General features: G+C 33.9%; 2 protein-coding genes across 4 annotated transcripts; one reads left to right on the top strand and one right to left on the bottom strand.

The window, feature by feature from the left end:
- Nucleotides 1–19,055: 19,055 nt before the first annotated feature.
- LOC109174957 (zinc finger CCCH domain-containing protein 32-like) lies at nucleotides 19,056–23,379 on the top strand. Of its 3 annotated transcripts, XM_019324200.1 has the most exons (8): nucleotides 19,057–19,415; nucleotides 19,506–19,651; nucleotides 19,864–19,929; nucleotides 21,202–21,318; nucleotides 21,434–21,754; nucleotides 21,848–22,165; nucleotides 22,393–22,765; nucleotides 23,112–23,379. In XM_019324200.1, the coding sequence occupies exons 1-8, from the start codon at nucleotides 19,337–19,339 to the stop codon at nucleotides 23,123–23,125; spliced, it is 1,434 nt and encodes a 477-aa protein (XP_019179745.1). In that variant the 5' UTR covers nucleotides 19,057–19,336; the 3' UTR covers nucleotides 23,126–23,379. The 3 variants fall into 3 exon arrangements, with proteins under 3 accessions (XP_019179746.1, XP_019179745.1, XP_019179744.1); XM_019324199.1 differs by having other exon boundaries at nucleotides 19,058–19,415; nucleotides 22,393–23,379; XM_019324201.1 differs by lacking the exon at nucleotides 19,864–19,929 and having other exon boundaries at nucleotides 19,056–19,415; nucleotides 22,393–23,379.
- Nucleotides 23,380–25,720: 2,341 nt separating this feature from the next.
- LOC109174960 (ethylene-responsive transcription factor ERF086) lies at nucleotides 25,721–26,749 on the bottom strand. Its single transcript, XM_019324202.1, has one exon. The coding sequence runs from the start codon at nucleotides 26,738–26,740 to the stop codon at nucleotides 25,766–25,768; it is 975 nt and encodes a 324-aa protein (XP_019179747.1). The 5' UTR covers nucleotides 26,741–26,749; the 3' UTR covers nucleotides 25,721–25,765.
- Nucleotides 26,750–27,545: the final 796 nt, after the last annotated feature.

Genomic DNA, 27,545 nt, shown 5'->3' with positions numbered 1-27,545 from the left:
ATTTGATTTTAGTTTTAAATATTTAATTAATAAGTAAATATATTTTTTTAAAATTTGTGATATGGTTGGTTAATTTATTAATAATTAATAAATATAAAATGCTTTGTTATCACGTAAAGATGTGAATATTATGAGATAAATTTAAGAAAGAGAAATAGTAACTTTTTTTTTTATTTTGTGTTGCCAATGATATTTGGTTGCATATGAGTATAATAGAAAAAGTTTCTCCTCACATTCACAACAATCTTACCCACAAAAGAAAAATTTCAAGTATAAGAGTTAATATATTTTAAGTCTTCCATGTATAATGATTTTTTTTTTTTTTCACTTTTGATCATCAACATTAAAATAAAATCAACCAATTCTAACTTATACGGAGTATGTATTAATTTTTTGTCATTTTCAGACCTCCAATAGATTTTTATCAAATGACTCCTTGAGATAGTGTCAAAAATATAATTTTATTATCCAATTTCGAAAATCATTCATAATTTGAAGAAAAAAAAAACCAACCTAAATCATCTTAAATTAGAAAACACAATAAGAATATATTTTAGGATATGAAGATTGTTGAAATAATATAAGATGGTGTAGGATTTTTTTTTCTTTCTAAATTTTGGATGAGTTAAGGAGATATGATAATAAAATAACGATTTTGATCATGTCACAATTCTCAAATAATTGTTTGATTGAAAAAAAAAAAAAAAAAAAAAAAAAAAAAAAAAAAAAAAACTATGAGGGGACCAAAAGTAACAATTGGAGGATAAAAATTGATCGACTTTAAAGTTGATGACCAAAAGCGATAGAATCACTATACTCGATAGATCATAAATCGGGTTTGTTAATAAAATATGTTACAATAGAGTTATCTTTTATTCCTCTATGTTGTTAAGTTTCTATGGAACAAAATAGTTGTTCAAGTAGTTCTTCAATCCTTGTTCTAGGGTAGATAGAGTCTAAACTAGCATTTAGAATAGTACAAAGTTATTCAGATGTCAGACTCATTGAAGTGAAGACTGAACCAGCTGAGAAGATTGTTCGAACAGATGTTCGAGACAGTTATTCAGTTAAGATCTTTGTGGTTAGACTACTTAAGGGATTATCACCACTTTATCAGTAGATCAAGGGATTTACAGAGAAGATCAAATACACTTTCGAGAAGTTTTTGGAGCTAAATCAAATGACTTGATAATTCTTCTTCAAATGATAAAAGATTCCTACATCAAGTCAATCATCAATTTGTTGTTGATTATAGGTTGTTCACTCACATGGATTTGACGCAACTCTGCTGCAATTGAGGGGGAGCTTCAGTTTGAGTGATTGGGAGATCTCACACCGGTTCTTCAAAGAAGGAGCTCATCTTATCCTCTTCTTCTCCCACATAGTGTCTACTAAATCATTAAGATAAGCTCGTGCAGACAAAAGGAACTCATCTTGATTAGCTAAGTTGTAGCTGTATATTCTTGAAGTCCTTTGTGTTCTTCACTGTGATTCAGTATATCGCTTCTTTTGAGATTTCAATGAAGAATCGGGCAGTCAATTCATGTGATGCATGCCCCCAGACGTATGAGTTGTATTTTCCGAACTGGGTTATCAAACTCTGTATATTCATTGTTGTCTTCTTGCTATTATATTATTCATTATTAAATGGGTGAACTACTAATTGCAATAATCGTTGAACTAGTTCAGAAGACAAACATTTAAGAAACGTAAATCTGCTTATCTTAGTTCATTACTTACTCTTTTAGTCCACGCAAATCATTCTTAATTAATTGGACTCTTGGCAATAAGTTGTATAATTTCAATGTTAACTCTATAATAAGTTTGAATATCAAATTTGAGGGCCCATTATTGCGCATGCCCCACAAACTAATGAAAGAAGTAAATCGCAGAATGCGACTCAACTAACCTATAGACTCATCTCAAAATATTTTTTTGAAACACTTTTAATTCTTTATAAGTCAATATATATTCTATACTTTCTTAATCGTTTTCGGTCTAAAAAAACTATGCCACCCAACCCCCAAATATCAAATTGATATTTTCAACAATTTTCATTCATATATTTGTCAAAATTTTGATGAAAGATATTTTAGATGAGCTGAAGGTGGCCCAAATGAGTCATAGTCTAACGGGCAATTAGGATCTCCACATTTGTTGGGCCCAAAATGGGAAATATTCTTCCAAAATTGCGACAATAAATGGTAAATGGAATCTTTAACAGGCAGGTGTTGATAGAGATAGGATAACAGAAATTCCACTTTTCCCAAATAATTTACAATATATAAAAATTAATCAAAATATCTTTTTAAAAAATTATATGTTATTGTATGTGATTTTTTTTATTTATTTTTTTTTAAATTCTTGTTTGTCATGTTTTATTTACAGATTATTATTGCGATTAATATTATTTATTATATTTATGTAATTTAACATATCTATTAATTTTACTATTTTGAGTAAACAACCAAAAAAAAAGGAATTCAAGAGGACTAAGATTAATTATCTTAAACTTTATGTCTAATTTTACATGTTTTATCTATTACTTGAAGGCCAAACTAATTCATTACTAAAAAAAAAATGTGATTTTTTTTTTGTTGACATTCTCATTCCATTCATTGTAGTCACCTTTTGATGATTGGTGTTACTTTTTATAATATTTGAATTTAGAATTTTACTTAAAAATACTTTAAAAATTGCAATAGAAACATAAATGTCGAATACTAAGATATCATAATATCAACTAATTTCACTTTTGGTCTCTTGATGTACTATAATAATATGTCTACTATTGGTCATTGAATATCATTTTAACTTCATTTCTCTCAATCTTTTAAAGTCAACCAAATTAAGTCTAGAAAAACTCAAAATGACTCTTTTGCGGAACTTCACCCTTCCTCTTGTGAAAACATTTTAAATATTTTAGATAGAATTTTATTAATTTTGAACCCAAATATATATATATATATATATATATATATATATATATATATATATATATATATATATATATACACTAGCAGTTAAATTGATAGTTTAGAATTAAAAGTAAAAATGTCGATAAAAAATGATATTCTCTTCTCCCAAATATTGCATTCTAGCTAAACCATTAAATTAAGCTCATGCGGACAAAAAAAAAAAAAAAATGTCGATAAAAATGATATTCTCTATATGAAAATAATGAATAGTGTTGAATGGGTGTGTTTGAATATTGAAGACAAAGTTTTAAAATCTTTTAAGAGTGCAATTAATGAAGGAAGAAAAAACAATGGAAAGGTTAGTTGGTCCTAAGTAGGAGGAAAAGAACACAAAAATAAAACACCGACACTTACTACTTTAAACACCACGCACGCACTCTCTTTTACGCCCAAACGGCCAAACCTTTTTTTTTTTTTTTTTTTTTTTTTTTTCTTTTTGTTGTTTTCTTTTTATTAAATATTCCCCTTTTAAAACGTTGCTATATTATTTTCTTTTTCTCTATACTTTATCAACTAATAATAATAATAATAATAATAATAATAATAATAATAATAATAATAATAATAATAATAATTATTATTATTATTATTATTATTATTATTAAGAGTATCCCCAATGGGAAAATTTTGGATGGTTTTTGCAGGTTGTAATAATGTTTATGTGAACCAGAGAGAGAATGTATTAGTATGAGAATATATTTTCTGTATTCAATGATAATGTCTAAGAGTACAGAGAGCAAATATATAGAGATGCTAGATAGTCATAGTCTACCATGGATAATAGAGTCCTAATATTCCCCCTAAAGCACAAGTTTGGTCAGCCAAAACATTGAGCTTGGAACGGAGTAAATTAAAACGTACAGACGAAAGAGACTTAGTAAAAATATCCGCTATTTGATCTTTAGTAGAAATAAAATTGACTTGTAATTCCTTCTTTGCTACCTTATCACGAAAAAAGTGGTAGTCGATCTCGATGTGCTTGGTGCGAGCATGAAACACCGAATTAGCACATAGATAAGTAGCTCCCAGATTATCACACCAGAGTTTGGGCGCAAAAGGTGGCGCAAACCCGAGTTCCTTCATCAGAGAGACAAGCCAAGTAACCTCTGCAGAAACATCAGCGAGTCCTTTGTATTCAACCTCAGTGGAGGAACGAACCACAATACGCTGCTTTCGACAAACCCATGAGACAAGATTGGTCCCCAAAAACACAGCAAAACCACTAGTAGATTTTCGATCATCAGGATTGTCAGCCCAATCCAAATCAGAATATGCATGAATATCCAGAGAGGAAGAATGAGTAATTTTAAGACCGAGATGTAGTGTCCCATTTACATACCGTAACACCCTCTTGAGAGCCGCCCAGTCCGCAGTAGAGGGAGAGTGCATGTACTGACACAAACGATTGATTGCATAGGAAAGATCAAGACGAGTTACCGTAAGATATTGCAGAGCACCTGCAAAGCTACGATACTGAGTGGGATCAGCATATGACACCAAGGCACCGGTCTCAGCCTTCGCAGTTGAAACCGGAGTGGCCACGGGTTTGCAATCAACCATACCTGCTCGTTTTAAAATATCCTTCATGTACCGTTGTTGAGACAGAAGCATGCCACCAGACAACGGAACAGTCTCAATACCCAGAAAAAACGAGGGTACTCCCATATCACGAACTTTAAATTCAAGAGCCAGCTTGCCAATATGATCAGTCACAAGAGCCGAATCAGAACCCATGACTAAAATATCATCCACATAAACCAGAAATATAGACAAGTATTGCCACGTGAATATATAAATAAAGATACATCAGTTTTGGAAGGTGAGAAACCAACAGAAACCAAAAAATCATGCAAACGCGTGAACCAGGCGCGGGGAGCTTGCTTAAGCCCATACAAAGAACGTTGATAGAGACAAACGTGCCCGGGCATCGTTTTGTCTTCATAGCCAGGGGCTGGCGCATATAAACTGTCTCAGCAAGATTGCCATTTAGGAAAGCATTGTGAATGTATAACTGTCGAATAGTTCATCCACGAGAAATAGCTAAGGATAAGAGAAATCGTACCGTAGTCGGTTTAACCACAGGACTAAACGTCTCAAAGAAATCCTCACCAGCAATCTGATTGAATCCCTTGGCAACTAATCGAGCCTTGTAACGCTCAACCGAACCATCATCTTTTCTCTTGGTTCTAAACTCCCACTTGTAGCCAACCACATTCATACCTGATTTAAAAGGAACGAGTCGCCATGTATTGTTGTGCACCAAGGCATTAAATTCCAAATCCATTGCATCCTGCCATTCGGAAAATTTGACCACTTGAGTAAAACATGTAGGCTCAGTAGTGACATCAGTGGATAGAGCAACATGATCATGCGGCCCCAAGCTCCGCGTATTCATCCCATGAGACCGAACGGGTGAGATAACGGGACGAGATTGATCACGAGGTCGACCTCTCGGCCGAGCAGGTGGTTGGTCCATGATTGTCTGCTCGGACTCGGTCATGGACGGCTCGACAGAGGCAGGCTGATCGCGGTGCTGGTCGGACCTGGCAATGGGCACGACAGGTTGATCAAAGGCCGAGACAATACTCGGCTTACCACGAGACACAACCGGCGCAACACCCCATGCTTCGGGCGTGGTGCGGGTACCTGCGAGTCAACAAAAGCAACAAAAGGAAAGACAGTCTCATCGAATCACACATGGCGACAGATAAAAACCTTGTTAGTGTTAGTGTCTAAACAACGATAGCCACGAAAAGATGGGGGATATCCTAAAAAGACACAAGGAGACGATCGAAACTGTAGTGTGTTGCGATTATAGGGACGCACGTTAGGAAAACATAGACACCCAAAAACACGCAAGTATGAATAAGAGGGAGGAGACCGATGCAAGAAATAATGAGGAGATTTATCAGATAAGACACAAGTGGGCATTTTATTAATGAGATACACAGCAGTTTTGAAGGCATAATCCCAGAAACGAGATGGAACAGAGAACTGGGCCATTAGCGCCAATCTTGTTTCGACAACATGGCGATGCTTGAGTTCTACTCTGCCGTTTTGTTCATGAGTATACGCACAAGACATGCCTGTGACGAATACCCAACGACGCGAGAGTTGAACCAAGATTTTTGTATTCTCCCCCTAAATCAGACTGAAAAGATAGAATTTTACGAGAGAATGAACGTTCAACAAGTGACCGAAACTTATCAAATATCGCATACAAATCAGACTTAGCCCGTATAGGATAATACCACATGTAACGAGTGTAATCATCCACAAATAATACAACATATTTAAAGCCATTTGCAGAAAGTATCGACCCAGAGCCCCAAATATCCGAATATATTAATTCTAAAGGATGCGAACTAGTAGATTCAACACGCGATAAAGGAAAACGAGACAACTTTCCCAATTGACAAGAGAAACAAATATTGCGCAGATCACTGGGATTAAAAGAACTAAGACTAGACGAGCCTAAAATTTGACGCAAGACCCGAGAGTGTGGATGCCCAAGCTGCATATGCCAAACGAAAGATGATCGTGCAGCAACAAAAGCAGCGAGAGCCGGACGCGAGGCAGGCCAGGCATATAAACCCCCAGGCGCATGCCCCTTAAACAGAGTGTTCCTGGTTGTAATGTCCTTCACAAAGAAACACGAAGGGTGAAACTCAAAAAAGACATTATTTTCTTTAGCAAAACGCTGAACAGATAATAACGAAGAAGATAAACCAGGAACATGCAAGACATCAGACATACGAAACGACCTAGAATCAGTGGCTAACGAAATAGAACCAACAGTAACAATAGGCAAACCTGTACCATTGTCGACCCGAAGTGTCTCCGGACCATCATACGTAGTAGAGGACGTCAATAAGGTGGGATCAGGAGTGGCATGATTTGTGGCCCCAGTGTCGGAAAACCACTGATGAGAGTCATCCATAGAACCTTCAACACCAGAAACGACGACATTCGCCTGAGGATCCGGATCTGGAGTGAAACGATGCCAACATGTCGTAGCTATAATGCTATATGCCCTTGCTTGTTGCAAAGTTGACACCGAGGGCCCGAGTTGGACCGTCCCCGGCCATGGCAAACGCGCCTTCTGCTGCGGCCGCCACCTCCTCGGTTTTGCGGACTGCCACCGCGACCACCGTGTCCTCCACGGCTCACGGCCAAGGCTGTCAGTGCGCCGAGAGCCCCGCTGTCATCCGAACAGATCCACTCCTGCGAAACAAGAAAATCCGCAACCTCTGGGAGAGGAACGGGAGCACCGCGAGCTAGGGTTGCCACCAATGGTCGGAACTCCGGGCGTAAACCGCGAAACACGTATAAGTTCTGATCATCCAACTCAACATGATGGCCAGCGTGAGCCAATTCATCAATCAACATCTAGGCACGACCAAGGTAATCAGATATGGAGGAATCACCTTGACGGAGCCCCTAAAGTTCGCCGAGAAGCCGGAGTGCACGAGGGCGGGTAGACGAACCTAGGGTTTGTTCGATTACCTGCCAAAGCTGCAGCGAGGTGCCCTTACCGACGGCGAAGCGAAGAGTCTCTTCGGATAAAGTGGAGATGAGCATGAAGAGGATGGCTTTGTCTTGCCGGTGCCACGCGAGCTGCCGTGTCGGGTGATTGGAAACCGCCGTCGGGGCGCTGTCCGATGATGCCATCGGAAAGGGTGTAGAACAATCAATAAACCCTAGAAGCCCTTGGCCTTCAAGAAACGGAAGCATCTGAGTCCACCAGAATAGATAACTCCGGGAGGTCAACTTTAACGAAACAAAGTGATGAGCTAATGAGAGGCTACCACTCGTAGGCATCGTAAGAATCTCGGTAACAGTCCGTTCAGAGGAACCAAGAACAGAGCCGTCATTAACACCGATATTTTTCATGAAAAAACCTAGCTGATACCATATAAGAATATATTTTCTATATTCAATGATAATGTCTGAGAGTACATGGAGCGAATATATAGAGATGCTAGATAGAATCCTAGTCTAATACGAATAATATAGTCCTAGTCTAATATGGATAATAGAGTCCTAATAATTAGGATGTTGCGGGAGAATTTGATTTTTGGAAGAAAAGTGAGTCCCACTAAAAAACAGACTCCTCTGGTGCACGTGAAGCACAGCAAAAGTGTCCAGTCGGGGGCGTGCTCTCCATGCAGTTAACATAGCTTTTTCCTTTTTTTTTTTTTTTTTTTTTTTTTTTCTGAAAACTAAATTTTCTTGTTTTTTTTTTCCTCCATTCTTCTCTTCTACTTGACATCTTAAAATGTGCAAAAACCAAGCTATTGAGGATGCTCTAATAATAGATAAATAGATAAATAATTATAATTTTATTTTATTTTTACTAAATACTAATGTGACATGTTGTTATTAGTTGTGAATTCGACGACCGAGTAAATAAATTTATATTTTTCTATCAAATCATGTATAATAATAATAATAAAAAAACATAATACTCATATGCCGAAACATATATATATATATATATATATATATATATATATATATATATATATATAAAAGAAGTACATTACAAGAATAATTGTGTAAGTTATAGTCAAATACCAAATTTTAAATATCATAAGTCAAATACAAAGTACCAATTTTAAAATCACAAGTCAAGCAATACGTATTAACAAAAATACAAAGCATTTAAAACATATAGCTCATAACTCACTACTGAAAATTATAAAATTTTCGACCACCTTAGAGTGATCTTAAATCAAGTTGAAAGCCTTGTTCCGATCACTTTTAGTATCCGAAAAAACCTTTATTACTATTTCCGACCACTCTTTGCTTTGTTACACGTAGAACGCGTAAGAACCCATACAAGGGTTACGAGGGCCACCGGCCGGTAAAAAAACCAAAAGTAGCGCAACTGCTAATTCAATGTTAAAGGAACATAACATTACAAATTACGGAGTACTAATTATATGTCTTAGCGTCCACATCATCAATATTTATTGAAACGTGTAATGAAACTTTTAACATTTTTTTTTTTGTCCGGTTTATCAGAGATTTTACTAACACAAAATATTTGTTTTAACAAGCATGTTGTCTGTTAATAAAGAAAAACAAAACACATGTAAGTTTCATAAGGAAAAAAAAATTGAAAGTTGAAAAAGAAAGGAAACCGCCTTGAGTTAATAGTATGTTGCACTCTTGCACGGGCGTTGTATTACCAATACTTTATTGTCTTATTTTGGTTTTATATATGATTTTAATGTTCATATTTTTTGTTTTTGTCTATATTATAAGTAATAATTTTCTAATACATAGTTGTGGTTTGAATATTTTGGTGTGATTGTCTATCTTAATTGTATATATTTAACCGACTCAAATCAATAACTTGTAAGTTATATTGACCTTATATATACTTGTAACAAATTATAAAGCATGCGGTATAACTTTGTAAAGTGCGCAGCGTTACGTAGTAACTTATGACATTATAAAAATTCTTTTATATTTCATATTCTTGTCCTAAATTATATGTTTATTCAGATAATGAAATTAAACTTAACTTAAATATTTTACAATTTAATTGTTATAATATTAATTATAGTATTATAAGTGAACAAAATTTATATAATTAAAACTATACTAAAAGTTTTATTAAATACCAAAAAAAAAATGAAAACAAAATTTCTTTAAAAAATAAATAAGCAAATGGTAAACTGTCTCATAATCCTAATTATTATTGAAAGATGTAATTTATAGTTGGATTATTATGCTCAACACGCTCAGCTCCCTCATGTGTATTGACTATTGAGTTTAACTTTGATACCAAATTTAAAATGTGTTTTATCTTAACTAAAAGTTTAAATGTATAATTAAATTACATATTTATAATTTATATATATTATGGTCAACAATTATTTAATTAAGCACACTATTTTGTTCAGCAGACCAATGATTTCAATCCAAAATTAAAAATTTTGAAAAATTATTAAGTAATAATTTGCTAATAAATAGTTGTGGTTTGAATATTTTGGTGCGATTGGCTATCTTAATCGTGTCTACTTTAGTTTGATAATAATGTAAGCTGCAAAACAATTATAATAATCCCAAAAAATTTCACAATTCCTTTGGCTTACGGGAAAGTCTGCAGTTGTTACTTAAAGAGACACTTTGAGTGAAGCTAATTTTTTGATATTTACCAACAAAGAATTAAAAGGTAGTAAATCAACCTAGATTATCCCTAGCTAATTAACCAGCTAAAAATGAAAAGACCAATAAGCAGCTCGTTACCTGAAGTGTGCTAAAGGTGAAGATGACCTTGTAACCCTAGTTAATAAGGAACCATAAGGAGGTAAACCAGATCTTTCACAAAGAGTCAAACTTGAAATCTTGTAATTATCAACTCGATCAACTATCAACCAACTTTACTAGAGTTGTCTCCAACAAATCTTACACCTTCTTGGGTTATAATTTAGTGAGTTTCATAAAGTTGTACTTTATATCTTGCAAGTTATACTGATCCCATATATACTTCTAACAAAGCATAAATATAATTTTATAAATTCATTTATATTTAATACTTATGTCCTAAATTATATATTTGTTCGGATAATGAAACTTAACTTAAATATTTTACAATTTTTTTTTTTTGAATGTTACTGGCCCTATTACATTGTAGTATCTGTTCATATACTTTCTCAACCTACTGAAACACAAAGAACCAATAACGCCTCCACTGAGGCTCGAACTCGTAACCTTCCAAATGGAAGTCCAACCCGGGTACAATTTAATTGCTATAATATTTAATATAGTATTTTTTTAGAGAATAAAATATAGTATTATTGTAAGTGAATAAAATTTATACAATTAAAACTATAGTAAAAGTTTTATTAAGGGAAAATGACTCTTTTTCCCCCTGTGTTATATGCTTATAGCACTTTTTCCCCCTGAGTTATTCATGCATTCACATTTGCCCCCTCAATTATTATAGAAGTGGCGGTTTTTCCCCCTGATAATATTAAATGGACATTTCTACCCTTAAAACAAATATTTTATTTATTTATCTTCTTCAACAAATTATTGCTTATACGTAGGGATGACCACGGTTCGGTTCGAACTGAACCAAACACTATAGCAATCAAATTAAAAAATTTCGGTTATGATTCATAACATAACTCAATATTTGGGTTTCCGTTTATTAAAATCGTGAACTGGAAAAAAAATGGATCCTGAACCGTAAACCGGAGGTTCAAATCGGAACAACTACTAGCAATAGCTTAAATTAGAATTATAATATTTGCAAATAGTGTATGTTTTTTTCCGCATTTATATTGACTCTCACATATAAGTATATATAATCGCGGTTTGAGTTTTATTTTGAACCGTCGGTTCACGATTTTGGATCCAATTTGAACGGTTGGTTCAAACTTTCTTTTAAAATTTTATTTTTTTATTTTTAAAATATTCTAAATTCAACACTTAATGTATTTTATTTTTTCAAATCGTGGTTATAATTTGTTGGAGAAGAAAAATAAATGAAATATTTATTTTAAGGGTAAATATGTCCATTTAATATATCAGGGGGAAAAACTGTCACTTAAATAATTTAGGGGGAAAAAGTGCTATAAATATATAACAAAGGGGGAAAAAGTGCCATTTTCCCTTTTATTAAATACAAAAAAAAAAAAAAAATGAAAACAGAAGTTCTTAAAAAAGAAATCAGTGAATGGTAAATTGACTCACAATCCTAATTATATTTGAAAGATGTATGTGTTTTATACTTTTATTTCAATTAAAAACTTAAATTTATAGTTGGATTATTATGCTCAATATACTCCATTCGGGGTGTTAGGGTTTACTATGATATTAAATTTGAAATGTGTCTCAACCTAACTAAAAAGTTAAATTTATAATTAAATTTAATATTTATTATATATATTATGGTCAACAATTATTTAATTAAAGTTTACGGAATAATAGTCAAATGATTCAAATCTGATCTATACAATTATGTTTTGAAAAGAAAACAAAAATTATGAATGAGTTAGATGTCGTATGATTTTTCACAAGCTCGTTTTTATTATGCTATTTGTCCATTTTGTACCCTTTTTTTTTTTTTTGAAAGTTTGTCCATTTTGTACCCACTTTATAAATAGATCAAAATTCAATGTACCTAAACGGCTAAACTAACCTATAAGGCTATAATATAAATGAACGGTTTGAAAAAATTAAAATTGCATTATTTCAATTCTACAGTTTTTTTTTAACCAACAGGTGTGTAATTAATCAAAAGAACTAAGTTGCGATTAGAATGAGGGGGACCACGCACCAAATCAACGGACCGACTTGAGCGAAAGTAAACAAATTCTTTGTTTTTTCTTTTCTTTAAAAAAATCTCCTATTAATAAACACTTCTTAAATCACATATTGACTTGAATGTATGTGCACTCTGTGTGATGTCCATTTTATGACTAGTCAGCAAAAAAAAAATAATAATAATAAAAAAAATCTCAAGTTAATAAACACATCTTAAATTATATATTCACTTGATCAAATGTGTGGTTTGAATGAAATTCGCTAAATGACATTTATCGGTAAAAGACTGCAATGAAATAAACTAATTTAAGTTGTCCATAGTTAATCAACTTGGCCCGAAAATAACTGTCTAACATTCTTGATTGATTGCTTCACATATTCACATTTCTATAATGAGGTTGCCATAATCTTGAGTGGAAATAGTACTCTCTACAATTCTACCACTTGTAGTGTATTAAATTATCAAAAAAATTTATATGTACTTTCATTTTCTATTCTCCACTTTCACCATTTGTATTAGGACTCACATAAAAAAAAAAAATAACTTATCAGTAATTTAGTGAGTCCATGTAGTATATCTCTAAATTACCATAGCAATGCATTGAGTAAATTCATGTGTTGTGAGTCCATATTATAGATACATGTAGTATTTTTTTTTAATTCTTTATAATGTAATACTGAGGTTCGAAACTATAACCACCCATTTAAAATAGTAATTATTATTGATGCATCACACTACCTTAATAGTTGACAGATACTTGTAGTATCTTATTTGTTTTTAAAGAAATATAATTAAGTGACATTCTTATTATTAATAATTATATTATGTTATTCCTAAGGTATAGATGAAATTACGTGAATAATAACTCTAATGTTTGGCACGCTTTAATTATTGGCTTACTGGTTAAAAAAAATCCAAACATGATGTAAAAAAAAAAAATAAATAAATAAATAAAGTTTCCTTATACAAATAAAAATTCAAAATTAAACTCTCCCAAAAAAATGTTACGCATATACTTCTTATAAAAGAATGTTCAAATATCATAACCACCAATTAATACATATATTAGCCAAAGACCTTATGGTCAAACGGCATAACTGTAACTCTCGAGATATCTCAGTCAAATGTTTAGTGTGGAGACATTGATTCTTTGGGTTGGGTTGAAAAAGTTCGAGAAACCTTGATAACGAGTATCAAGTTGTAATAGAGTCACTCAAATGGTTGGTGTGGTATTTAAATTAACTTTTGAATTGTATTCTTTTCTTTGTTGAATTTTTATGCATTATGTTTGGACAAAAAAAAAAAATATTATATTCCTTTTTTTTTTTTTTTTCATAAAATACAATAACTTGAAGTTCAAATAAATTTAGACTCAATTACCTCAATTATTGAGAATTTCTAGATCTTATAGACTTCTATCTTTCATCTTTTAGAGGTCCTTTGGGATTACAGTACTTACCTTTATAAATAGAAATTTCTATCATTATACCAAAATTTAAATGTTAAAAATATTCCTCTCTTGGTATGTTATTGTCTCTCTATTATTGTCTTTGTCTTTGGAGTTTTACTCTATTATATTTAGATTGCATCTCAAAACTAAAACAATGAAAGTCTAAATATATTGCGCGAATGGTGAACACGGTAACGGTGCCTGTAAGTGGCACCATTATCTTCCACCAATTTTTTTTTAATTAACAGCGCGAATTTTCTTCTTCATTTTCACATTTCGCGGTTTCACTTCCGTGTTCACCATGAATGGTGAACACGGTTCCATGGCATAACAATTGATTAATTAAAGAGTTGTCTCATTAATCAAAGTTTCAACCCGTCTCGCGGATTTTGATCTGTGAGACGGTCTCACACAAGTGTTACTGATGCTTCAATTCATAGGTAGTCATGTTTTTCTCTAAATATATTGTAAAATATAAAAATATGTAAACTCAAGATTTACATAAATAAATATGTGCACACAATATTTTTGACTGATCTTTAGGGGTTTAGAGAAGGGTTAAAGTTGATCAAAGACACTACTTTACAGATATGGGCGTGAAACTTGATTCAGAAGTGGTTGAGAACGTCATTAAGGGATACATTAGTTTGAGATAATAAGTAGCTATCAATATTAGTATCGGATTAAAAGAAGGGAATAAATAAATTGATTGTCAGACTAACTTGTTTAAACTGGTGATTAGAGGATAACTAGACGACTTAGAAATTTCATCCTTTTAAATGTTGTTGGCACTTCATCTCATGGGGTCAAGATTTAAATTGCACCTTGTATATGGTTTATTGGTGGCACAAAAAATTAATATTAAAAGTCATATAAATAGTAACATATTAATAACTTATTATTTGAACTCAATTACATATTTTTCGGTTTAAAGAATTTATTTATTTGTTTAATTAGAGCGCTTAATAAGTTAATAGTATCATTAATTATTTAAAGTCTTTCATTTGTTTAATTTTTATTTTATTTATATAAGAATAGTAGAGAACTAGAGATTAATTTAAACTTTTAAAATAAAAATATCAGAAATTAGCAGGACAAGAAAAACCAAGGTGCACATTAAACTTGAGCTTATAGTACAACTTGTCTGCCAATATAGTACAGAGTATTATGATGACAGACGGCAGTGGATCTGCTTCGTCCATTCCGTAAATAAATCTCAGCCATTGTTTTTTTATTTTTTTTCTTTTCCTGGCGCAAAGTTTCACAGCAGAGTGCACCTGAAATGACCTTAGCATTTACTTCCCCATTCGCGATTGGGCGGTTGTTTACACGCGTCAACTGAGGCGACGTCAAGCCCCCGAAACTAATTTCTTTCGGATGACATCACTAATTTGTCCGCGCTTTGGTTCCACACGCGCTCTAATATTGTCATGTCATTCACGTTCTTAAGTTTTTCTTTTCTTAATATCGAGTTTTTTGTACTTCTTATCCTACGACTATAATGGCCTGTTTGATTGGGCGTAATTTAATTGTAGTTGAATTGCAATTCAGTATAAGTCACAATTACACCGTTTGATTGGAGGGAATTGCAATTCCACAAAATTGCAATTCCCTCCTTTTGCTGAATTGTAATTCATGGGCACCTCCCTATGAATTGCAATTCGGTGGTTGTGGGAAAAGGAAAAAATGATGAAATGACAAAAGTACCCTTAATTATTACTACTACTATTATTACACAAGGACATTTTAGTCTTTATATCACTTCTTTCATTCCCTACCCAAGTACCCAATAATTATATCCATCCCTACGAAACAATGTAATTTGAATTCCTACTTTATTCCCACCTTATTCTTTTTCCACCGAATTGCAATTCATTTCCACCCTAATTTTGACCAATTTTTCGTCAAAATCTCGCCAGATAAAAAATTCACCATTTCAAGCAAGGATAAAATAGACATTTATATATACCTTGCAATCTCGGACCGCTATTAATCTCTTGTTCTGATCAAAGTGCGAAAAAATCAAACAAACAAAAAAAAAATCAATTGCTAGAGACGAACCCTAATATGCTCTCATCTCATTAACCCATCTGCGAACAAGAGGAAAACATCAATTGCCATCTTCAACACGTCATCCATTGTCGATCTTCATCTTCTTTATTTTGAAGGGAATCATAATGGCTACATCGTTGATGAGATGAGAGCAGATTAGAGTTCGTCTATGGCAAGTGTTTTTTTTTTTTTCGCACATTGGTCATAATAAGATGTCCACAACAGTCCGAGATTGCAAGGTCAATGTAAATGTCTATTTTATCATGCTTGAAATGAGAAATTTTTTCTCCAGTGAGATTTTGACGGAAAATTGGCTAGAATGACTATTTTTCAACAAAAACAATAGTCGTGGACTGAAATTGCAAGGTTTGAAAGTCGTGGATCAATCCTGATAGTGTTACTATAGTCGTGGGACCAAAAGTGCAAAAAACTCTTAGGACATCCTATGTTTTTTCTGATTTTTTGTGGGCCCAACGTCCACTTCATCATTCACTATCTCACCTAATCACAAAATCTTTCTCCCCATTAGTTTTAAGGTTTTTTTTTTTTTTTTTTTGGATCCACCATTTTACACACTATATTTTAATTATTTCTTTATCTATTATCATTCTAAAAATTATAATTGTAATTATTATATATTTGATAACAATATTATTGCTAATTATAAATTTAATAATTCAGAAATTTTAATTTAATTAATACTTATAAATTTAATAACAATATTAAATTAAAAAATTAAATAAAATTAATTTTTTTAAAAAAAACAAGAATGTTAATAAATTAAATTTAAATAGAATGGTTCTTTATAAATTTTAATTTAATTAATACTTATAAATTTAATAACAATATTTAAATGTTGGGTTTTATATTTTATGGTTTTAAAATATAACTTACAAATTATTTTTCTTTAAATATTACTCCATCTGTCTCATTTAATGTCTTCGATTTAATTTAGTTCTGTTGATTTTACCAAATGCAATGAAGTGAGAGAGAGTGGAGTGGGGCCATCCATCCATGTGAGTACACAGTTGCAAGTTTGCTCGACTATACTGTACAGAGGTTGATGATGAAGAAGATTTGAGATTTGGGTAGAGTTGAATATTAAGTTCATAGTAAATTGATTTAAATATTATAAATTGTCACATAAGATGCCATGTCATTCATCTTACATGTTTAACCTAAAAGCAACCTGCTAAAAATGCTATATACACAAATTTAAAGAGCTAAATGATTTAATTGTACATTTTTTTTTGTTCAATGGTCCAATTGCACAAATCCACTTATAATTCGATAACCTATTTGACGCTTTTTCATTCTTATTATTTAAGATTTTCTAATTTATAATGTCATTCAAATATAATATTTATTTTTTTTTTCTATGAATTTAATACGGAGTATAATATTTTGTGTATATTTTGGATTTATTTCGCTCAAGATCTTTAATGGTATTTATAAGTAGAGTCTTTGACTGTTAATGGTGTGATTATTTATTGAGAGCAATTAACAATATGCTTGAAAGGATAACTTGGTATCTCAATCAATTAAATTAAAATGGTAAAATATTAAAATGTGATTGGTATCTGAAACCAATGCTCTATCTTAAAATAGTGAAATTTTAAAATCTGATTGGTTGAGATACCAAGTAGTTGTGGTATCTTAAGATCTACAATCTTATACCTTACATAGAGATTGTGTTTCTTTCTAATCAAGAGGATTGTTGGGGTGGTTTTAGTTATTTTTCCTTCTTGCAATATCTAGTAACGTGATAATGGTAATAACGAATATGCTTGAATATGTTTACAGTAACGGATGTGATTACAAAGATGGCTAGAGATAGACAATGCGATTGGGTGGAAGTTGAATGAGCCACCGGGTAATATCATTGTGATGTTTAGTAACGGCATGGATGGCGTGATTTTCATGAGAGGAAACAACATGAGTAGACACTAAATCATAATATATATATATATATATATATATATATATATATATATATATATATATATATATATATATATATATATAATAATAATAATAATAATAATAAAGTTCAAATGCGGCGGGGTCTTCCCGTGCGGCGGTGCGGCGGAATTCCAGAATACACCAACAGTGTTAACAATATGCACCAACAGTGTTAGAAAAACACACCACAATGAAATACAATAAAACATCACAGAATACACAACAGACTTAAAAAATACACAATATAACTCACCACCCCCAATTGTGTATTTCTGAACAGTGTATGGTGTTTTTACTCACACCTAATGGTGTGTGTTTGGTGATACAGGGCTCTGTTTACTATGTTTTTTGTGGTGTATTTTCCTAACGTTGATGGTGCATATTTGTTGAACTATTGGTGTTGCCGCACCGTAAGAAATCGCCGCACCGTAAGACACTGCCGCACCTGAACTCGCTTATATATATATATATATATATATATATATATATATATATATATATATATATATATATATATATATATATATATATATATATATATATATATATATACCATGGGTGATATGGCCAATTGTTTTTCTTCTTGATGTATCTAATAATGTGATAATTGTGATAACGACTATACTTGAATTCTCTCACAAACAACGGATTACCGTGGGCGATGTGGCCAATTGTTTTTGTTTTTGTTTTGCAATATCTAGTAATATGATGACGGTGATAACAATTACGCTCAAATTCTCTCACAAACAGTGAATTACGGTGGGCGATATGACATTATGACCATTTGTCTGATCTATGCTCAAATTCTCTCACAAATAATATATTATTGTGAGCGTTATGATCAACTGTTTTACTTTTTATTGTACCTAGTAATATGATGATGGTGATAATTGCTATACTTGAATTCTCTCACACACATCGTATTACTACATCTAATACGATCGGTTATGTTTTCTTTTTCTAATATCTAGTAATGTGATGATTGTGATAACGGTTATGTTCAAATTATCTCACAAACAACATATTACCGTGGACGATATGACCAATTATTTCTCTCTCTCAAACAATTAATAGAGAAACATAACTTAGCTTTAAATAATTCATCTAAAAGCTCTCTACTAAAAGGTTTGGATTTTAATGTAAATATGGTAATGTTATGAAATGCCGCGCAAGAAGATGAGGCGGTACAGGTACTTCTCTGTTTGGCGCGTCCTTAAACTACCTAACCTTTAAATATTGAAAAAAGAAAAAAAGAAAAAAGAAAACCCAAAATTGAGGAGCGACAGGGAGACTGACACAAGCTGAGAGAGAGAGAGAGAGAGAGAGAGAGAGAGAGAATTCACACAGTGGTTGTGAAGTGTGAAGTATATACACAAAAATCAACCCACCACGAAACCCCTTCCCTTTCGCTTTCTCTCTCTAAAACTGATCAAAAACCCCATTCCCACTCTCTCTCTCTCCTGCACTTTCTTTATACATACATAATCATCCGTACATACATATATGTATATGTATATATTTGTTTAATTATACATATACATAATAGTGTGTATAGTGTGTATAGGTAATATAGGCGTGGTTGTGTTTAGGAGGGAGGGGAGGAGGAAAATGGAGAGGCATAGTGGGACCCAGGCAATGGAGGGAGGAGCAGCCGGCGTGGTTTCGGCGGCGACGACGGGGCTCGAAGGTGAGTTGCATTTGAATTTCATGTGAATTTCCCCGGAATTTGCGGTAATGCGGGCCGGTGTTTGAAGTTTTTAAGTGTGATGAAATGCAGAGCCTTTGTGGCAGTTGTCGCTCAGTGGTGGGCCCGAATCCTACCCCGAGCGCCCTAACGACGCCGATTGTATCTATTACTTGCGGACTGGCTTGTGCGGCTATGGCGCTCGCTGTCGGTTCAACCATCCCCGGGACCGTAGCTTGGTTAGGATTCTCATAAACTTTCGATTTTTTTTGTAGCGATCATGTTTTTGGAGGGTCGAATTGGGTTGATCTTAATGATCACTTCGGGTTTATACTGGGGTTTTGTGTAGATTTGTTGATAATCACTGTAGTTTTGATCTTGAATTGTTGGATTAAACTAGGAAATTTTGACATGCATTGACTAAATTTTATCGATATACATACCGGTTTAGGCTGTGCGAGCTATGAGGGCTAGTGGAGGGGAGTATCCAGAGAGAGTGGGTCAGCCGCTTTGTCAGGTAAATTTCCATGCTTTCTGGTTTTGGTTGTTTAGTGAATTATCAAATAGGTGAGAATGAGAATGAGAATGTTCAGTTGCTGGAGATTTGTTCTTTTGTTATAATGTTTCCAGCTGCTCCTTATTGTTTACAGTATACTTGAGCTTCTGTTCTGCTTATTTGCGAATTTGTCCTTTTTCCATTCTTTGGATAAATGGTCTGTGGATTGGCAGCTTGTTCTTCTTTAGTGTATTTAAGAGGGAGGTTCTACTTTGCTTATAATGAATTTGTCTTATGGAAGCTTTTTCTTCTAATTATACTTTGTGTTACCTTTCCCAATGTTGGTTTTAAAAGACTTAAGCTTCTGTTTTACTTGTCTTTTTTTTTTTTTTTTTTTTTTTTTTTTATTTGGGGATGTGATATGATCTGTATATGACATTCTCCTTTACTATCTGATCCTTTATTGATGGTTCAGTTCAAATGGAAGTTTGTCTATCACTTTTGAATGCTTTTTGCGGGTCCACAAAAGTTTCTAACTTTAAACTGTCTGATCATTTTCCTGTTAGATATGCATTTATGTTTTGTTCCGTTTTTTAATATTTGCATTCAAATTCTTGATATAGTGTCTAGGGGTTAATGGAGTTTATCTTTAATGTTCAATGTGAATGATGCTGCTTTTTGTAGCAATGGAAATTGCACTTGATAGAAATGCCATGGTTGTAGTAAGATAAACAACCACTTTATTTCTATTAGTTATTTTAGAGTTAAGATGGTTTTGTCCTTTTCCTTATTTTGGTTGATTAATTAGATGGAAACTATAAGTAATTTCTGGCACACTCCTTGATAATTGGTCTTTTAGTTCTGTATGTTACAACTTCTTCTATTGATCGTGATCAGATTTTGATGTTCTTTCCTTGAAAGACGGAGATGATTTCCATTTTTAGAATTTGAAAACTTTGCTCTAGATCACTGCATTTGCTATTATGCTGTGTTTGTAGTCCATCTTTTAGTTGTCTATCTAAGAAGATGTACAACTATTTGTTGCTTGCCATTCTTTGTTCAGAATCAGCAGTACAGCATTTTTGAGCTTTACATCCATCTGATCATGTTATTTGTCTCTGTGGATCTGAAATTGTGCTACGTTACTATTTATCTTCATTGATAGTTCCTTCAATTGCCTTGGTTTATGTCTATCGAACTGAAACTTATTCTACTGGCTGATTGTAGAAGTATACAGTGGTATTAGTACTAAAAAAAACTTATTTGTGGATTTTTTCTACTTTCAATTTGTAGTACTATATGAAGACGGGAATGTGTAAATTCGGTGTTTCTTGCAAGTATCACCACCCAAGGCAGGGAGGTGGATCAAGCCTAGTGATGATGAATATATATGGATACCCATTGCGACCGGTCTGCTCTTGCACAGTTTTCATTTTTTTTTTTTTTTGGGGATTATTATGTTATGGTTGTTCTGATATTAATTCTGAAGTATGTACTAAATTCGCTAATAAAATTCTTGTAACAGGGTGAAAAGGAATGTTCATACTATATGAAAACAGGGCAGTGCAAATTTGGGGTCACCTGTAAATTTCATCATCCGCAGCCCGCTGGTGCAGAAATGCCAGCACCAACTGCTGCACCTGGACCGTTGCCTGCTGCACCGTCCATTTATCCGGCAGTGCAGTCTCCCTCTGCTCAATCGTCTCAACAATTTGGAGTAATGGCCGGCAACTGGTCAATTGCGAGGCCTGCACTGCTTCATGGCTCGTATATGCCCGGAGCTTATAGCCCTATGTTGTTTCCCCCGGGGGTAGTTCCAGTTCCAGGGGGTTGGACTCCTTATCCGGTAGAGATTTTTGTAATGTCACTATTTTTTGTTCTTGACTTGGAATTTACTTATTTACTTATTTACTGCTGTCATTAAAATTCTGCACTACAGGCACCTGTTAATCCCGCGGCCTCCCCCAGTACTCAGTCGGCTGCTGGAGCTGGACAATTTTACGGCCTAACGCCATTATCTCCTTCGGCCCCTGCCTATTCAGGAGTTTATATGTATGCCGGTTCTGCCACTGGTCCTTCACGGGTCAGTCAGAGAGAACATGCATTTCCCGAAAGGCCCGGTGAACCAGAATGCCAATATTACATGAAGACCGGGGATTGTAAGTATGGATCTTCATGTAGATACCATCATCCACAAGAATGGAGTGGATCAAAAGCAAATTTTGTCCTAAGCCCCATTGGTCTTCCTCTACGTCCGGTAAGGCATCATAATATGCAGTCTGTTCAATTTAAAGGATGCTAATTGATCCAATGTTGAAACACAAACCATGCATGAATACTGGAATCCTGGATTGAATATTTATACCACTTCGCATCATGACTCGTCAAATTGAAGCTTTTCATTGTAATTGGGCTGACTTTCACCTGTGTTTTGTATATATTAATGATGCAAACTTGCTTTCGACTTTTTTTAATTGTTTTTAGGATGCACCGGTTTGCTTACACTATTCACAAAACGGGGTATGCAAATTTGGACCTACTTGCAAATTTGACCATCCTATGGGAACACTGAGTTATAGTCCATCTGCATCTTCACTTGCCGATATGCCTGTTGCTCCCTTCCCCGTTGGATCTTCTATGGGCACTTTGGCTCCATCGTCCTCGTCTTCAGACTTAAGGCCCAATCTCACCTCGGGATCCAACACGGAAGCCTTCTCTACCCAGATATCGTCCATGAACACTTCTAGTGGTACAGTTGGTTCGATATTTTCAGTGACGGGTCCCGCTCCCCGTCCTGGTCTTCAGCAGTCTGGACAGAGTTATTCTGCGAGTGGGAGCAGTAGTATGGGTCATGGAGGTGAGCTAAAAGATTGAGTGATCACATTTTTTTCATTGCTCAATGATAATTATGCAGAATTATTTTTGGTGGTAGTCCCAGTCATAGGAAGCTTCTTGTCTTGATCTCATAAAATCATTATATCACAATCAAACCCCATTGTCAATAAGTGAACTCCATTCGTCAAAGATCCAAAAGAACCTCCAATAACCAAAAAGAAAATGCCCCACTTTCCATTTAGTCTGTATTTGTGCCCAATTTTGGAGCTTTCTTGTGTTTATTTATGTTGTAGTCATTTAAATTAGGGACCGAAAAGATTCCTCCTACTCCGTTGTTCTCCCGTTTACTTCATTCACCTCCCTCATAGGAATTGGGACCTGACTAATTAGGAGTGAATTTCAAAGTCTCCTTTTTGTCTGGAGCTCTTCTAGCGGGGAAACAAAAACAGATGATTCCGAGAACAACAAGCAAGGCAAGTGGTTAGTTTATGCTGCATTTTATGTGATAAGATCAATACTTGTCATGTCGATATATGAATTACTCAGGACCTGATAAATTACCATCATATACACATTTCATACTGTAACTTTGTAAGAAATGCCTTTTTATTTTTATCCATTTACTTTTTGATAGTACATGCTTCAATTCTCATGAGTTCCAATGATGTGGTGCTTTCATAGGATTCTCATGTTCTTGGCTTTTCTCACTTTTAAGATGTGATAAGTTACAAGGATTTGGTAATAGGGTTGTTATAGATTCAAATTGTTGGATTATTAGGTTAATTTATGGATGATCATATATAACCTTGTGGCAATGATCATATCTCATGATGTTGATTATAGATGTTCCTTTTTGTATTTGCTTGCTAGGCTGCTTGAACTATTTCTTTGTGCACAAAAATTTGGAGGGTGGAGTTATGGGACCCAAAGTTAATTCGGGGTGTAGCATAGTGGTTACATCCACTTTTAGGTAATAGGTTGAGTTTTAGCGGCAATGTGGGGATTATGCATTTGGCCTTGTATGCTAAGCCATTGAGTTATCGTGATTTATATCCTCTCAAATGCTGTCGGGCCAGGGTGTGGGAACTGGGAAGCCATTGGAGTCGGGGACTCAACCTTTTGGGAGAAGGTAATAGGTTGAGTTTCAATTTCGTCGAGAAAGAGATAATAGGGCTATAGTAATTGGCATAATGAACTTGAGTTGTTTGAATTTTGCAAAAAATTAGGTTTGCCAGAAATTGGTGTACCACCTCAAACCTTTCATGGTTTAGCAGCATTATATGATTCTTAAGGTCATACATATATTTCTATTTTCTCAGAAGTACACCACCCCGCCCACCCCCCCCCCCCCCCCCCCCCCCAAAAAAAAAAAAAAATAATAATAATAATAAAAGAACAAGGTTTACATGAAGGAATTGTGGAGCTTTCATGTGAGGAGCCATCTTAGATATCACTTTCCTTAATTATTACTTTGATTCATATGTTCTGCAAATCTACGTCATCAAGAAAGTTTGGGAACCAACCCTGCTTAGTGTTGATTATATTGTGGTAAGAGCTGAGATGTCAATTGGGCAAACTCATTAGTTTCAGGCTGTCAGGTTTATCAGGTGGACTTAATTAAAATAATACTATAATGTAATAATTAAAATAATACTATAATGTAATAATTAAAATAAGTTTTTTTTTAAAAAAATTTTATTATTATTGTTTATTTTCATACAAAATATTTTATTTTGCAATAAATTTATTAAAATTTTATTTACAAATTTAATAAGAATAACTAAAGATGAACTTACATATAAATTTTCTATATATTTTGTGTCACATTCCTTGTGAAACAAAGAATAACCTTAAAATAGCTTAGATTATCAAGTTAGCCCACTAAATTTAGGGTCATCAACTTATGGGGTCAACTCATCAATTTTGGATTAATATTGATATATCCCTATATATACTAAAGAGCCAAGTCCTGTAGAGTTAAGTAGTAAAGGGGTTTTGGTTCTTTCACATAACTTAAAAAATGTAAATTTTATAATATCACATTTCATTGTTTGGTTTAGAAAATGTGAGATTCCAAACTTTATTATTAGTTTATTTTACATTCTTCTCATATTCTTAGATTATTATATGAGATTTTTAATTTGGAAATATTATATTACTTCAAAACATCTATTCACTAAATACTGGCCCCTAACAGTAATTATGTCGGTTGTTTTGTTGATTTGTCTGTTTAGTTATTTCTATGTTCTGCTGTAAAAAAGAAAATAAAAAAAAAATCATATCCACCAACCATTTAAAGGTTTGATATAAAATTATGGAAATGAAGCTATAGTAATGAATGACACACGAAGTATTATTGTTATTTTTATTTAATAGTATTTTTAATATAGTTTTTAAATAAATAAATTTTATATAATAGTATTGAACTTAATATTATTAAAAATTGAATTATAAATTAAGTCTTGTTAAGCAATTAGTACATAAAATGAGACAATTTAATAATAGATATTATATTATTATAGCTTTTTTTTTTTTTTGAAATGTTATTATAGCTCATTATTTTGAATAGAAAAAATCAATGCTATGGGCATAAGGTACCTAATTAACATAATGATTCGAGTAGCACAAAATCCAATGTATTCCAAAAGAACATGCACTTATAATAATAAGGTTCATGCAATATTTTTAGGGTTTTTGCATTGCATTATACAAACACACACAAGACATGTATTAGATTAATCAAACCATTACTTCATTATAATAAGTCTTAACAAATAAAATATTACACCCACATTATAAAAAGAGGGGCCAAAATTTCATATTCAAAAAAAACATTAAAACCATTTTCATGCAATCCCATTAGGTCATAGTAGAAAATATAATGGTGACGACTTAGCCAGTCCGCACATGCTAAACTTAGTGGTTTAGCAGACAGTATTTGAATAACAAAGAAAATGCTAACTTAGATAAGTTCTCCTCCTTTAATTTCCACATCAACTTTGGGATTATATTAATAATGCATTTAGAAAAGGGAGTAGCCATAGTCATTGGCATCTCCAAAGGCATAAGAGCAAGTTGTTGTTGATGATGATGAAGAAGTAGCTCCCCCTCCTTGCATCATCATGACCTCATCATCAAAGCTCAATGCATTCCCATTAATAATGGCTGGATTTTCATCATTATTTCCCATGCCCATGCATGCATTCCTCACCTCGTACATCGAACTTTTCTTCTTGTTGTTGTTTAGTATGGCGGTGAGGTCTTCGTCGTCGCATGAATTCATGATATCCCATGACTGTTGGCCTTCCCAAAACCAAGGAAGATTTTGTGGGGTGGTGGTGTAATAGTTTCCATTTTCGTTGGTTTCTTGGGAATTTGTTGTTTTTGTGTTGGGGGGTTTCAAGATTGTATCCGGCACTATACAATCCAAGTACCCAGAGTTATTGTGTTCTTCGTGTGGGGAGAATTGGAAGAAAAGAGTGTTTTCTTGAGGGGAAGAGCCATAGGATGATTCATTATCCGATGAGCCGCCGTGGTTGTTCACCGGCGGTGGGTTGGCGGCGGCGGCGGCGGCGGGTTTCTTCTCCGGCGGGGTGCAGGTGAGGACGAAGGGGTGGGGGTGGAGATCAAAGGGGTTGTTTGTATTGGTGGTGTAACAAGAATCGGTGGTGTAAATGAAGTTGGTTCTTGCTTGGGCGCCTTTCATGGATAGGGCAGCTCTATCGTAGGCTAGGGCAGCTTCTTGGGCAGTGTCAAAGGTGCCAAGCCAATGCCTCTCCTTGGTGGTGGGGTCCCGGATCTCCGCCGCGTACCGCCCCCACGGCCGCCTCCTCACGCCTAGGAACCGCCCCGGCTCCGCCTGCTTGCGCCGCCCCCGCTTCTCGCTCGGCTGGGCTACCGCCGTGTTGCGCTGTAGCCATGAGAATCCGGTGGGAGTGCGGATGGGTTCAAAGAGGCTAAATGGTTGTTGTGATGGTGGGGTGTTGGATGAAGACATAATAATATAATTGTTGTCAAAGTGTTATAACAAATATTGTTGTTGTTTTTGGTGTTTCTAAGGTTTTGGTTTGGAAGAGTAGAAAAATGATTGGTTTAGAAGTGAGTGTGAGTGGAGAGTGTGAGAGAGGGTATGGTATTTATAAAGACTTGAGCAAGAAGACAGAGAGGGAAAGGTGGGATAGTGTTGCTGTCATTGTGTCATTTGATCATTGATGGATTCTTCCTGTTCCTCCCCCCCTACAGTTTTAAGCAATCTTTTCTTTCTTTTAAATCAAATGTTTCAATATTTGGGATAAAAAGGAAGATATGACCAAATGTCGGTTTGCCCACGAGATCTGTAGAAGTTTGAATCTGGTCTCTTCTTTCAAATACTGCCTACGTACTAAACCATTGAACTAAGTCCTTACGAGCATAACTGACGTTTAAAGCATTAGCCGTTCATTGTCATGATTGCACTTAGAACCGGTGCAATCTTTCGCTAAACCGTTGCATACCTAGTGTTAGTTTTAGTAGATAATTACCTCAAAATCCATTTATTTAGAAGTGTTTTAAGGCCACTTTAATAATTTTTCTTTAGTTCTAGCTAACACTATCAATGGATTCTAATTTTAATTCTCCTTCATTTTAATACTACTAGTAAAGCTAGCAAGCAAGACCTATAGATTATAGTATGGGAGTAGGGACCTATTATGAGAGGAATTGAAGGCATGGAGGAATGTTTGAGTGAACTTAATAATAATGAGAAAAAAAAAAATAAGGGAAAAAATTAAAGAATTAAAAACTCCAACAAGGTTAGGTTGAAA

The sequence above is a fragment of the Ipomoea nil genome, unplaced genomic scaffold (genome assembly GCF_001879475.1).
Source record: "Ipomoea nil cultivar Tokyo-kokei standard unplaced genomic scaffold, Asagao_1.1 scaffold0679, whole genome shotgun sequence".
NCBI lineage: Eukaryota > Viridiplantae > Streptophyta > Magnoliopsida > Solanales > Convolvulaceae > Ipomoea > Ipomoea nil.
The sequence above is the reverse complement of the archived record's forward strand: the minus strand, read 5'-3'. Positions and strand labels throughout refer to the sequence as shown.